Here is a 14,526-nt window from a genome sequence, read left to right as displayed (position 1 = left end):
GGCTCAGCCATTTATATGATGGTAATTTTCTCATTATTTGTGATTTGTGCCAGTGCATTATTATAAGTGGAGAGAGTGGAGCAGGGAAAACAGAAAGTGCTCATCTCATCGTGCAGCATCTGACCTACCTCGGAAAGGTATGGCCTTAACCAACGTCATATGTCCTTTGTCAAACAAAGCTGTTACTAGAAGGAATAGAACATTGGATACATATCATGAACTGGTTATTTACAGTTTATACAGAACAGACTGTTGAGTGCAAAATCACTTGTCACATTGTCAGCAATTCTGAAAATCATAAATACAAACCTCTTTTGATATAATATATCACTTTTCCAGCCACATCATCCTACTGTACAAATAAAGAATAAAAATTGGGGGGATCTTTTCCACGCCCTACTAAACTCACTATAGTGTTCAGTCTGCAAGTTGGTCCACTCATTGGCCACACACCTTAGTCCTTAACTGCTCAACATTCTCAAACCCCAGTCTAAGTTTTAAAGCGTTGCTTGGATTGGTAAAGTGATTCTTTAGTATTTTAGGGATGTGTTGTAGAAGGCATTTAAGCTGGGAACCTTCCAAATGCTTTACAAATCAAATTTTTACTAGAAATAGATTTCCTTTGAATTTTCCTCTGATCCACCAGCACCACAGAAATAAAAATGCCAAGGACAGGGATACATATGTAAACTATGTAACTTCTCAAAGCTGGCACCAAAGTCAAAATGTATTATAGATGTAGAGGACCTGTAATTTATTTTGTGGTGGCAATCTGTGAGCGGCCAGGTCTCAAAAACAACTTTTCTGAACGTTTAGTATCACCTGGCAGTGCCAATTTTTTAGCCCCACATCTGATGCTTCCACAATAACACACTTAGTTAAAATGGATGGTGACAACCTGGATAAAGATTACAAGGAATATTGCCACTGTACACCTCTCAAGTAAAACAGCCCATGGATAGTCATACCCTTGTGGATTACTCCTTAGAAGTGACTCATGTTGTACATTGATGAAACTGTAAAATGCATATTCTTTAGTAAATCAGGTCAGGTTTATCAAGAGGTAATTCAGCCAGATAAAACTACTACTCACAATACAACTGATGAAAGTTAAGAATTGTCTACACCTTTTCTGTGTTGCTGGGGTTGAGTGTTTTTTTGATAAGAACTCTTATCACTGAAATGACATGGTCATCCATGGCCCGGGGCAAAGATGCCAAACTGCACTCCCTTCCATACCCAATGTGCAAACTCACCCATCATCTGTAACTGCCACCTGCCACACCCAGCTGCCAACCCACTTGTCTCAGCAACACTGTGTAGCTTCGGGTCTTCCAGTTAGTTTCTTGTTGACCTAGAAGTGGGAAGTGATGTTGTGGGACCTTCCAGCTGTTTGTTCTTTGCACCTGCCAGTCTCCTTGGACTAACTGTGAATAGCACCAAACTGGCCAGAGACAAAACAAAAGACTGAACACGGTCAGGGGTCAGGCTTGGAAGCCAGTAGCTATAGTAGTAGAGATGCTCCCACTGACCATCAGGATAGATATACAAGCAGGTCACTCTGGTGGATGATGTTGGCTCACTAGAGGTGTGTGTGTGGAAGGGGGGATCTAAGCACTGGCTGGTATTCACCAGGTGGTGAAGATGGGTGAAGATTGGTTTTTCTGCGTGCTAGTACCAGGTCACAGTCCTCGGGATTACAACACTAGGAGGTGAGCAAGCCGGGGTCCAGTAATAGATATAGCAGGTAGGGATCAAGTAGAAGCCTAGTCAAATAACAAGCCTGTGGTCAGTAACAAGTGGTTGCAGGCTGGGATCAAGCAGAAGCGTATTCAAGGAACAAGCAAAAGGTTGGTTACAAGGGGCAGCGAATGGCAGCAGGAGAGAAAAGAGCAATATACTGGTTGGAGAGAGCACAATATTCTGGCAAACAGGAAGAGCAAAGGCATGACTAAAATTACTAAAATAGGAAGTTCCTAGGAGGAGCAAAAGATTCAAGATTCAAGAGAAAGGTTGCCTAAGGAATCAGGCAGTGAGCTGTCCAGCATCTCAGGTGTCTCAGCAAGAAGAATCACTGCCAAACACAGCAGAAGTTGCAGGTTCAGAGCCAGGTCCTGACAATGCCAGTCACAGTGTAGCATGTGGTTGCATAGATTAGGGAGAAGTGAAGGGTTGTCAGATCATTCAGCTATGAATTAAATGTTAAGTAGCTAATACATTAAGAAAAGACTTTTGCAGTTTTAGCACTGGACACATGGTTGTGCTGGCACCTCTTTACATTTTTAAAGTTGCTATTTGGACACAAATGCAAAAACATTGAAAAGGATATAAAAAGTTTATTAAAATATAAACATTATGTCATATTTGTATTCATAAGCAAATCTATTCATTATGATTTCCCCCCAACATGAAACTGGGGCAGCTGGCCATCCTGCCCTCCCCCTTGCCCTTGGGCCTGGCTCCTATCCATAGTATACATCCTGAGAACCAAAAAATGTGTCTTTATTTTACACTGTTATGGCATCTTACGTAGAACTTTCTACAAAGCTGGTAGGAGAGTTGATTGTAACAAGACTCTATTCACAGGCAAATAATAGAGCTCTGCGAGAAAAGATCCTACAAGTTAACCCTTTAGTTGAAGCCTTCGGAAACGCCTGCACTGTTATCAATGACAACTCCAGCCGGTTTGGAAAATATCTTGAAATGATGTTTACACCAACAGGGGCGGTAATGGGTGCAAAGATCTCTGAATACCTGCTGGAGAAATCTCGGGTTATTAAACAGTCCAAGTAAGTAGATGGCTGCACTGTATACAGGGTTTGATTGTTAAGAAAATGGGTCTATTGCCCACATTATCCATAGGAGAGTTTACTGTATGTTCTTGTTTACACTGTACAGATTGCAGTTACAACCAAGACCTGAAATAAAAAAAAAAATTAAATTCTCCAGGTTAACCTTTCAGCGTAATACATACAGCAGAAAGTTAGGTAATGGAAGTTTGTATATAATGTATGTAGTTGGTTGTTGTGGGGCAATACGAGTACTCTGAAAAACAAAGCTTAGTTTTTATGCAAAGCTTATTCTCATTCACATTAAGACAAAATATAAACACGTTTTGGTTTGATAAATCAGTTTTGTATCCTGTTATACTGTTACTGTACTTTTTGAAGAGCTTATGTTGATAAAATATAAAAACACTCAACAGATTGCCAACTGTTAAAGGGTCTGTCCACCTAAAACTGATATTTTAGTTAATTAAAATATTTTAGTTTTAGACAAACACTGGAGAGTTAAAGCACCTGACAATATCTTATATATTTCAGGGACCTAGTTGGTGAGATCTTTGTGCTTCAGTTTCCAGATCTGCACCACTGCTGTGGCCATTCCCTTTATAGAATGGAGAATGCAACAGGAGTTGCTAGAACACACATAAATGGATGGAAACACCCAAACGTAAATCAGGCAATACGTGGCTTGAATAACATGCAATCCCTCTAAAACAAAACATAATAAACCAGGGACTGACTCAGTCCATCAAGATCCACCTATACCCAAAATATCACATTTGTGTGGATTGTCCTTTTGAGTGTATGGGCAATGTGTGCTTCATTTCAAAGTGCACATTTTTATTTTACTTAACATCTGACAATCATTCGACTCACACCCTGTTAACTTTTACCGTAGTCCACAATATACTGTAACACAATCGTGTGAGACAGGGGTCTCCAAACTATTGCCCACAGGCCACATTCAGCCCTCTACAAGATTTTATCTGGATCGCAGCTAGGGTGAGTGGCGTATCCTAATGTGCACAGCTGGGAATCCTGGTGTATGGGGGGACTCTGAAGAGGATCCTGATGTAAGGAGGGTCTCTGATGGAGACCATGATGTGAGGAGGACGCTGATGGGGACCCTGTTGTAAGTGCAGGACTCTGATAGAGACCCTGATGTAAGGGAGGGCTGTGATGGAGACCCAAATGTAAGGAGGACTCTGAAGGGAATTTTTTTCAGCCTGCAAATATATATTGTAAAAAAAATTTTGTGGCCCATGTATTTGGGGACCCCTGCTGTTAGAGAATATTGAAATGTCTTAAGTAGTGGGTCATACAGAGGGCAGCAGTGAACCGCTGTAGAATCAAGTTACAGGAGGCCTGTTCATTCTAAGTTTAGATCTATAGCTCTTCATCAAAAAATTTCCTATTTCTGCCAAGGCTCCTACACACTAACTAGCCACTGCTGTCTATACACTGACACATAGTGCATGATAAAAATGCTGATTAAATATATGCATTCAGTCTGTTCAAATGCCTTCAGTAGTTTCCGTTTACACTCTATTTTGTTGCATAATAAAATCAGTATAAGAAACAATTCTCCTCTAATGCTCAGAGTTGTAAATATAGAGAATTATGGTACTATTTTTAGCCTTCTCTCTAGAACACCATACAGGGCTGTTAAAATGATTCTTCCAGCAGCATAATAATAATAACTTTATAATGGAAGAGAGTAATGAAGTGCAACTAATGAAATAATGAACCAGAAATAAAACAGTATTTGGGCTAATTTTGTATCATTTAAACTTTTAGTGAGTTTACATAAAGTATGCTTTACCCAACTACTGAAAAAAGTAGTTATTGAATGAAATCTTCAGCACATAAACTTGCGCTATTAGAAAATATTAATTCTTAATGCAGGCTAGAGAGGGAACAACAACATTTTAGCTTGATTGAGCATTGCATTATAAAGCTTCAATATGCTTTCTCTTTTATTTCATACAGTGGGGAGAAAAATTTTCACATATTTTACTACATCTATGCTGGACTTTATCACCATAAAAAGCTTTCCGAATATAACCTACCAGAAAATAAGCCTCCTAGGTAAAGCAGTTTATCTATCTATCTATCTATCTATCTATCTATCTATCTATTTGTTATCTCAGCCTTTCTCAACCAGGGTTCCTCCAGAGGTTTCTAGGGGTTCCTTGAGCAATGCGCAATTTCTACCTCTCAGATAAGTAATCACTGACACCAGTGGTATTTTCCCACCCACTACCGACGTAAGGGGCATTCTATCCACCAGTATAATGGGGCCCTTCTTCACTGACCACCAATACAATGGAACCTTTCACTGACCACTAATGTAATGGAACACTTCAATGACCATCAGTGTAAGGGGCACTTCCCTGGCTACCAATGTAGGGGGGCACATTTCCGCTGATCGGCAATGTGATGAAGCACTGCGATTTTCATGGTCTGCATTACTTTTTTAGCCATTATTATTTCAGTTAATATTTGTGAAAAAAAATTGGTCACATTGATCAGACCAGGATTTCAAATACAGTAAGTATGTTGCATTCCTTATTCTTTTATTTACTCTTATTTCGTATAAAAATAATTTTAAACTAGGATTCCCTGAGATCTGATAGTTTTTTCTAAGTTAAAAAGGTTGAGAAAGGCTATCTATCTATCTATCTATCTATCTATCTATCTATCTATCTATCTATCTATCTATCTATCTTTGCACCACTGTGGTAGAAGATGGGAGTTGTAGTTTATTCATTCACATATCCATGTGAAAGAATGATGTGGTTGTATGGGTGGAGCCCTGCACAGCCACTCTGATTTTAAATCTGACAGTTGCTGCAGGAGGAGAAGAACACCTGCAAGCTGTCAGAAGGGGTCTGTTTTGGGGTGGGGGTCTACTTAGCACCATGTTATATGTTATAGGTACCACGTGTAACATGGTTTTAAGGCTGGAGCTAGCCTTTAAATTGTGGCCAGCCATGCATGCAAAATTAGGACATGCTGATTTTTTTCAAGATTCTTTAACAAACTGACAACATGCATTTTTGTAGTTGCGGAGCATGGGGTATCTAAGAAGTGGCTTATCTCAGAGCAAACCTTAGAAAGCGGCTGGGAAGATCCTCCCATCTGATTGCTTTGTTCCCTGAGAGAGCTCGGCCAGTTTTGGTCAGAACATGCATGAAAGATCATCTTTAGGCACCACTGCATCACAGGCTCTCTTTACACTGCCTTACTGAACAAGCCCAGTGTATTTTTAACTCTGATTTTATTGTTTGTGTGCTTTCTTTGTTGCTATGAATAGATATATTGACAATGAGGCAGGTTCAGTGATGCAGGATATCATTTCTAAAGAATCTTACAGAAGACAGTTTGCGGCAATTCAGCATTGTTTCAGGATTATAGGATTTAGTAATGAGGTAAGTACAATCAAGCTTCCATGTTGTGGTGACAAAATCTTGCTTTCAGTAAAATAGTTAAATAGCCAAATGAATCCTCATTGTATTACAATATTTAATATGGGCAAAAGAGAACTGATGTATACCTACATAGATAGCATGGAGTTATCTACCACAAGTTTAAAAGGAAATAATGTTTCCCATGGCAACAAATCAGCTTCTGTCATTTTCCCAAAGACATGACACAATTGGCTGGAAGCTGTTAATTGAAATTGTTGCCCCACTGATAGGCTAGCAGCAGCTACAGCTTTCCCTCCCTCTTCATAGAAGATATTAGCCAAGCCAAGTTTGTAAATTTTTGCAATGAGGCATCTTTTAACTGGTTCTTGTTGCTTTGTGGGTTGACATATAGACTATGGAGGAATGTACTGTAGATCCCAGTCTAGATATCACTGAGTTTTGTCCAATGCAGTCCATCTGTCATTTTTCTGAGGGTATCCATTGATTTATGATGACACATGACCTGCCCATTTTCAGTTGGATGAAGTGACAGTCTGAACATGTGTTCCTATAAAGTATACAGTATGTGAACCCTTAGTTTGTAAAACAACCAATTCAGTTAGATAGAAATGTAAGGCTAAATGTTTGTGTGTGTGTGTGTGTGTGTGTATGTGTGTATATATATAAATATATACTATATTACCAAACGTATTAGGACGCCTGCCTTTACATGCACATGAAGTTTAGTGGCATCCCAGTCTTAGTCCGTAGGGTTCAATATTGAGTTGGTCCACCCTTGGCAGCTATAACAGCTTCAGCTCTTCTGGGAAGGCTGTCCACAAGGTTTAGGAGGGTGTCTATGTGAATGTTTGACCATTCTTCCAGAAGCGCATTTGTGAGGTCAAGCACTGATGTCGGACGAGAAGGCCTGGCTTACAGTCTCTGCTGTAATTCATCCCAAAGGTGTTTTATCAGGTTGAGGTTAGGACTCTGTGCAGGCCAGTCAAGTTTCTCCACCTCAAACTCGCTCATCCATGTCTTTATGGACCTTGCTTTGTGCACTGGTGTGCAGTCATGTTGGCACAGGAAAGGGCCATCCTCAAACTGTTTCCACAAAGTTGGGAGCATGAAATTGTCCAAAATGTCTTGGTATGCTGACGCCTTAAGAGTTCCCTTTACTGGAGCTAAGAGGCCAAGCCCAACCCCTGAAAAATAATTCCACACCATAATTCCCCCTCCACCAGACTTTACACTTGGCACAATGCAGTCAGGCAAGTACCGTTCTCCTGGCAACTGCAAACCCAGGCACGTTCATTGGATTGCCAGACAGAAAAGCATGATTTGTCACTCCAGAGAACACGGCTACACTTCTCTAGAGCTCCAGTTTGGAGGTCTTTAGGTAATGACTGCAGATAATGGGTGACTTCTGTGCACTGTACGCTTCAGCATGCGCTGACCCCACTCTGTCATTTTATGTGGCCTAGCACTTCATGGTTGAGTTGCTGTTGTTCCCAGTTGCTTCCATTTTGTTATAATACCACTAACAGTCATTTGTGGAATATTTAGTAGCAAGGAAATTTCACGGAGGGACTTATTGCACAGGTGGCAACCTATCACGGTACCATGCTTGAATTCATTGAGCTCCTGAGAGCGACCCAGTCTTTCACAAATGTTTGTAGAAGCAGTCTGCATGCCTAGGTGCTTGATTTTATACATCTGTGGTCATGGAGGTGATTGGAACACCTGAATCCAATGATTTGACACTATATATATATATATATATACTGTATATACACACACACACATTATAAATACTATTTTTCTTATTTATAAGCCATAAAATGACCTCTGTTCTCAGTGGCAAGGGGCTTAGAGAGCTGGGGGTTGAAACTGCAAAGGGGTATATCAGCAAGAGGCAGAGGAACTGCAGTGCATTGATCTTCACACTGATTAGCTGTGCAAGGGGGCATGTCAGCATAAGTCTGATTGTTGGAGTACAGGCAAATTGTGCTCCCAAGCAGAATGAGAAGAGGAAAACTGACCACCTTGGGATGGATGTGCTTCCATGCTCAGCGTGGTCAGTTTGAACTAGGAAAGCGGGGGACAAGCAGTATCTGGACAACAAAACAGAAAAACAGAGAGCGCACAACCACCCTAGTGTAACACCCAGAATTTCACACAATGGAAGCAATGCAAAGAGAACAGGATACTTTTTAATACAAGTACATAGTACAACAGGCACATATCAGAAAATCTTGTTGGGATAAAATACACTTTAAAGAAGCCCATTCATTTTGATGAGTCACCAATGCATCAGAAAATGCACCTATACTGTTTTTCCCAATGCAGTGCACTGCAAGGTATGGTGACTAGTGCAAGACATAGTGCATTACTTTGTGTTTTGATGTGCTGGAAAGCAGGTGCATTTCCTATAGTACAATGGGGTTCTGTTAATAGGGTTCTATAGTTGTGGCAATACATGCATTACAGCAAGGCATAGGTGTAAGGCCAGCCTTAGCATTTATCTAATTGGTAAACAGCTATATGCCAAATAGCTCTTTTCTTTGAGATGTACTCTATTTATAGATTAGATCTCAGAAACACAGTATTGTTAAATATTAAAACGCCATTGCAAAAAGGTGATTACTACTAAAATGGGAATCTCCTGCAATAGACCAGTAATATGTTTACTGTCCCTGTATAGCTATTGTCTAAGATTGTATACATGTCTTGTACCTTTCACCTTTAATTACAGGAGGTCCATTCAGTCTACAGGATTCTGGCTGGAATACTAAACACAGGAAACATTGAATTTACTGCCATTTCTTCCAAACATCAGACAGACAAGAGTGAGGTTCCGGATGGAGAAGCCTTAGAAAATGGTATAATGAAACATCCAGCATAAAGACTGAATGTGCTTGTATATCACTGATAATATGTTTAATTAGCAATTTCATTTCCTTAACTACAAGAGAATGAAACCAGGAATGTAATGTAGGCTTAAGTATAAAAATATATTTCACATTTATCCTAAATGGTATGTCCTAGGACCTGGAAATATACAACCCCAATTCCAAAAAAGTTGGGACGCTGTGTAAAATCTACCATGTTGTAGCATCCCCTCTTCTTTTAACACACTGTAAACATTTGGGAACTGAGGACCTGTGTCTGTGATCAGTTACTGGAGTTTTGTGAGAGGAATATTGTCCCATTCTTGCCTGATATAGGATTCTAACTGCTCAACTGTCCTGGGTCTTCTTTGTCATATTTTTCATTTCAAGATGTGCCAGATATTTTAAATTGGTGAAAGATCTGGACTGCAAGTAGGCCAATTAAGATTGCGGAGCCTTTTACTAAGAGGCCAGGCTGCTGTCATAGATGCAGTGGTTTAGCATTGTCCTGCTAAGGCCTGATAAAGATGTTGCCTGCATAGGAATATTTGCTGCTTTAAAACATGGGTATATCTTTCAGCATTGATAGTGCCTTTCTAGATGTGCAAGCTGCCAATTTCATATTCACTAATGCACCCCCATACTATCAGTGATGCACGCTTTTGAACTGAGTGCTGATATCAAGCCGGAAGGTTCCTCTCCTCTTTAGTCTTGAAGATGTGGCTCCCATGAGTGTCAAAAAGAATGTTAAATTTTGATTTGCCTGACTACAGAACAGTTTTCCACTTTGCAACAGACCATTTTAAAAGAGCTTAGGCCCATAGAAGATGGTGGCATTTCTGGTTTAGATATGGCTTCTTGTTTGCATTATAGAGCTTTAACTTGCATTTTTGGATGTCACAGCAAACTGTGTTCACAGACAGTGATTTTTGGAAGCAGTCCATTGAGTGATGTCCAAGCAGTGATGTCCATCACAGAATCATGCCTGTTTTTAATTCAGTGCCATCTAAGGGCTCAAAGATCATGGGCATCCAATATTCTATTTCAGCCTTGTCCTTTGCAAACAAAGTTTCTCCAGATTCTCTGACTCTTTTGATATTATGCAGGGGCAGACTGACAAATCATGGGACCCCTGTGTCCTTGCCCAAACTCAAAAAAGCCTATGAAAAAGGTATCAGGGGCATCTCATGGGGCCCCCTACTGACCACGGGCCCTCAGGCAGTGCTCGAGTTTCCAAATGGTCAGTCCACCCCTGATATTATGCACTGTAGATGATGATATATTTAAAGTCTTTGCAATTTTTCAATGAGGAACATTTTTCAGAAATTGCTTGACAATTTTGTAGATACATCTTTTCACAGATTGGTGAACCTCTGCACATTTTTATTTCTGAGACACTCTGACTTGATAAGATGCTCCTTTTATATTCAGTCATGTTACTGACCTGTTTCCAATTAACCTAATTAGTCGCAAAATATTCTTCCAGCTCTCCTTTGATAGTACCACTTACTTTGCCAGCTTTTTATTGCCCTGTCCCAACTTTTTTGACATCTGTTGCTGCAATCAATTTCAAAATGACTTTTTTTTTCTTAAAATGGTACATTTTCTCAGTTTATACATTTGATGTTTTCTATTTTCTATTGTGTATAAAATATGGGTTTATGAAATTTGCAGATCACTGCATTTTGTTTTTATGTAGATTTTACACAGCGTCCAAACTTTTTTGGAATTTGAGTTGTTGTTCATATTATTCAGTAAAGGTTCAGTCCACCCAAATCTAATATTTCCATTACAGATGTATACTCCCAGGGGTTCCAAGCCTTGCCTTACTTCACATTGCCTGTGGCACTCTCTGTAATTGGTGCTGGATTTGCCTAAGCAAAGTGGACCAGTGTCCACGGGTGACAGAGAAAAAGAGTTGGATTTCCTTGTATAGCTATTACCCACACTTTTTTTCCCCAGTAGCAATTCGATCATGTCCTAAATGATTACTTACACATTGTCACATTTTTCTAACACGAAAATGAGAAAATACTCTGTATAAAGAATATAGTCCTAGCAGAAGGGTGTTGCTTTGGGTGGCAAAGGTTGTGCGCCTGCAGGCTCCAGTGCTGGAAATCTGTTCCTGCCCATAATGTAGGCCTGCTTACAGCCAAGGATAGAGAGCTCCTTTTATCAGTTATGGAAGATGGGCATACGTGGCAACTCAGATGCAGAGAGCTTGCTGCTGAAGATTAAACTGTTTTAAAACATTGGCAGGTCCAGGGCCAACATCTTATCATTGCATCTCTTCATTACTGCCAAAAAAAAAAAAGGCCAACACCAATTATATACAGAGGGAGAGACGAGAGAAAGTGATAGAGATAGGGGGATCAGTGGAGTGTGGAGGCTGATACAATTGTAACATGTTACATGGAACACTCTGAATATAGGTGTAACATGTTACAAAAGGTGAACTTAGCCTTTATAAAGGATAAGTTCACCTTTTAACAAAAAATAAAAATGCACATTTTATTGCAGGTATAAAATGTGCATTTATTATTGTTTTTGTTTTAGGAGCAGACTCTCAGAGTAATCTGTCTGCTTGTACGAGCTAGCTGTCACAATGAGGGATCGGGGTGGGTGTGGGGGAGCGGTACAATTGTAAGATGTTACAAAAGGTGAATGTATCCTTTAAAAGGGTAAATTCACCTTTTAACAAAAAATAATAAATGCACATTTATTGCAGGTAAAAAAAATATAAAATGTACTATTTTTTGTTATAAAACCCTGGAAAGCATTACACCAGTGATCAGAAGATCGCTGGTGCCATGCAGGTCTCCTGCATATAGTCAGTATAATCTCTCTACTCATACCTCGTACAAGCAGACAGTTTTACACTGACAGGAAGAATCAATGAACTAACACGGAGCTCAATGGCGCTGTGGTAGTTCACTGAGAACTGCAAGCTGCCAGCTGCAAAGGGTGTTGGGATTTGTAGTTTTCCCATTCACAGAACACTGTGACATGGCTGGGCAGGTACAGCCTCGTACGGCCGCATTTTTTCTAAATTGTGACAGCTAATGGGGGATGAACTTATCCTTTAAGCATTCTTATATGACCGTTGGATCAAAAATATATCACATAAATGCTTTCAAAACCTTTAAACCTGTCACCCTCAGCTAATAGTGGCTGAACCAGAGCTGTAAATGGCTCTCTATTTGCTAGGCTCACTGGACTAGTAGACGCAGAGCAGCTGCCTATTTTCCCATAAGGTTCAAGTTGCCCTGCCTGGAGTCAGTGGGATTTATACTGAAAGAAGCCAATGGGTGAGTGAACTCTCCTTCAAATATTAGTTTCAAGCTCCCTGCTCCTTTAATGGATTGTCCTATATGGACCAGAAGTGTAAGTCTTGTCAAGTTATCCATGACTTTATTTCACCCTTAACATCATGAGTTTTATTCCCAGCTTTAAGGATCATGCTCTTTTCTTACTTGAAATGCTTTTTTTCTCAGTGCTTTTACTATCATGCTGGAACAGTGCTTTGAATGCTGCTGATGATATTGTGCTCAAAATTGCTAGTTTCTTAGTTCGTACTCTCAAATAATTCCCTGCTAAAATGTGGTGCGTCATTCACAGTATCAAGTAATGTATGGTCAGCATTATTTTTTAGTGGCTGATTTTTTTTTCTTGATTGAACCAAATGATGAAGATAAGGATATTGGACATCTGTAGTGGCTTGAGATATTTTGATGTGGTAAATACTGTATGAATATAGTTGGTTACCATGATTTTATAGTACTTGAACATTTGACTATACATACACTATACTCATATGGAACAATTGTACCTGTGCAATGAAACGAACAAGGATGGTGTGCAAAAGGAAGTCATTCACCAAGTGCATGACCATGGCAAGGTGCCTTGCACAACATTCACATTAAAACATCGTGAGATGGGGGTTTTTTTGCTCAGTGTGGTAGATGCATTTGTATGAAGTTCAGGTCAGTCCAATCTGTGGTTTGTTCATGTCAGTCCAATCTGTCCAATCTTCCTGGCCCACTATTATTGAACAAATTTAAAGAAAACAAAGTCTCTCTTGTCAGTATTTTTGCATGCCGGAGTTTCAGATTCACAAAGCATTATTAGCAAACATGTAATGAAAATACTAAGCCAACTGCTGCTCTCTTTCTCTGGACTCCCAGACCACAGGCTCTTCAGGCTTATTCAACCTTAGGTACAGCAGCTCGCTGCACTGGCCCACTCCTGGCCTCTAGATGGGGGTCTCCAGACTAGTCATGTGCGGTTCTTTTGTTCCAAATTGAAACTCATACAAAATGTTTGTTGTTCAGAGATTCGGATGTATCTGAATTTCCAAATGAGAATAGTAATGAATTTAAACAAATACGAAATAATGAAATTTCATCCGACATAACAAATTATCTGAATTCAAATCTGGTTCGAAATGAATTTGAAAATGAAATCAACTTCAAAAACAAATTTGAAATTTAAACATATTGTTGACTATTGCTGATTTTCTTCAAAGACTGTATGTATTAATGTTAGAATATAGCCATCTTCCAAAATTCAAATTTGTAAAAGAGTAGAATAGAATAAAACAGAATAGAAAAGAATAGAATAGAAAGGAATAGAATAGAAAGGACAATAATAGAAAAGAACAGAATAGAAAAAAATAGAATTGAATTGAAAGAACATAGCTGTCTTCTGAAATTCAAAATTTGAAATTCGAAAAGAATAAACCCATCTTCCGAAATTCGAATTTACAAAAGAATAAAATAGAATAAAAAAGATTAGAATAAAACAGAGTAGAATAAAATGGAACATAAAATAATAGCATAGGAAAGAATAGAATAGAAATAATATAGTTGTCTTCCTAAATTCGAATTTTGAAAAAAATAGAATAGAAAGGCATAGAAGAGAAAAGAACTAAAAAACTAAAAAATTCTTCCTGCGCCAAGTTAAACACCCTACTACAGGATCTATCCTGCTGCTGTGCAATGTGGTGAACACAAAATGTGATAAATATAAATAAACAGCGCAAACATAGACCTTTAAATCAAATCAATATACAAAGTGCAAACATATATAAAAAATTATATTAATAGTGAAGTCCATCATGGTTAATAGACAACAAAAGTTCAGAAATCTCAAAAAAATATTTTGTGCAAAAAAATTTTTCAAATTCTTCTAATGTAAAGAAAAAAACTTCCACCTTCCACCCGTGCAAACCAACATCAAATGCACTCACCAGATTTAGGAGAACTTGAGAACGCCCGATGGGAGGGGCGAAACGCGTTGACGCATTTCCGGTTGTTACCCCGTACGTCTGACGTCACTTCCGGTGAGTGGAGCGCACGCTGAGCGGTGCGTTCCAGCGGCCATCTTTTGGGATCTGTGTATGTTTGGTCTCTGTGGAACATCTGCTGTATCCTGGAGCTG

The 14,526-nt window shown here is 39.3% G+C and overlaps 1 protein-coding gene across 1 annotated transcript in view; it reads left to right on the top strand.

Annotated features, from left to right (window-relative positions):
- Positions 1–14,526, top strand: part of MYO3B (myosin IIIB) — a 463,809-nt gene that overhangs the window by 195,669 nt on the left and 253,614 nt on the right. The window contains exons 12-16 of the mRNA XM_089690537.1: positions 54–137; positions 2,587–2,789; positions 4,776–4,874; positions 6,103–6,217; positions 8,952–9,078. Of these exons, the coding sequence (XP_089546663.1) occupies positions 54–137; positions 2,587–2,789; positions 4,776–4,874; positions 6,103–6,217; positions 8,952–9,078 (628 nt within the window). The remainder of the gene's footprint in view (positions 1–53; positions 138–2,586; positions 2,790–4,775; positions 4,875–6,102; positions 6,218–8,951; positions 9,079–14,526) is intronic.

The sequence above is a fragment of the Staurois parvus genome, unplaced genomic scaffold, assembly GCF_062004578.1.
Source record: "Staurois parvus isolate SC_StPar_1 unplaced genomic scaffold, SC_StPar_1.0 ptg000530l, whole genome shotgun sequence".
Taxonomy (NCBI): Eukaryota; Metazoa; Chordata; class Amphibia; order Anura; family Ranidae; genus Staurois; species Staurois parvus.
This window is presented reverse-complemented; position numbering and strand designations above follow the sequence as displayed.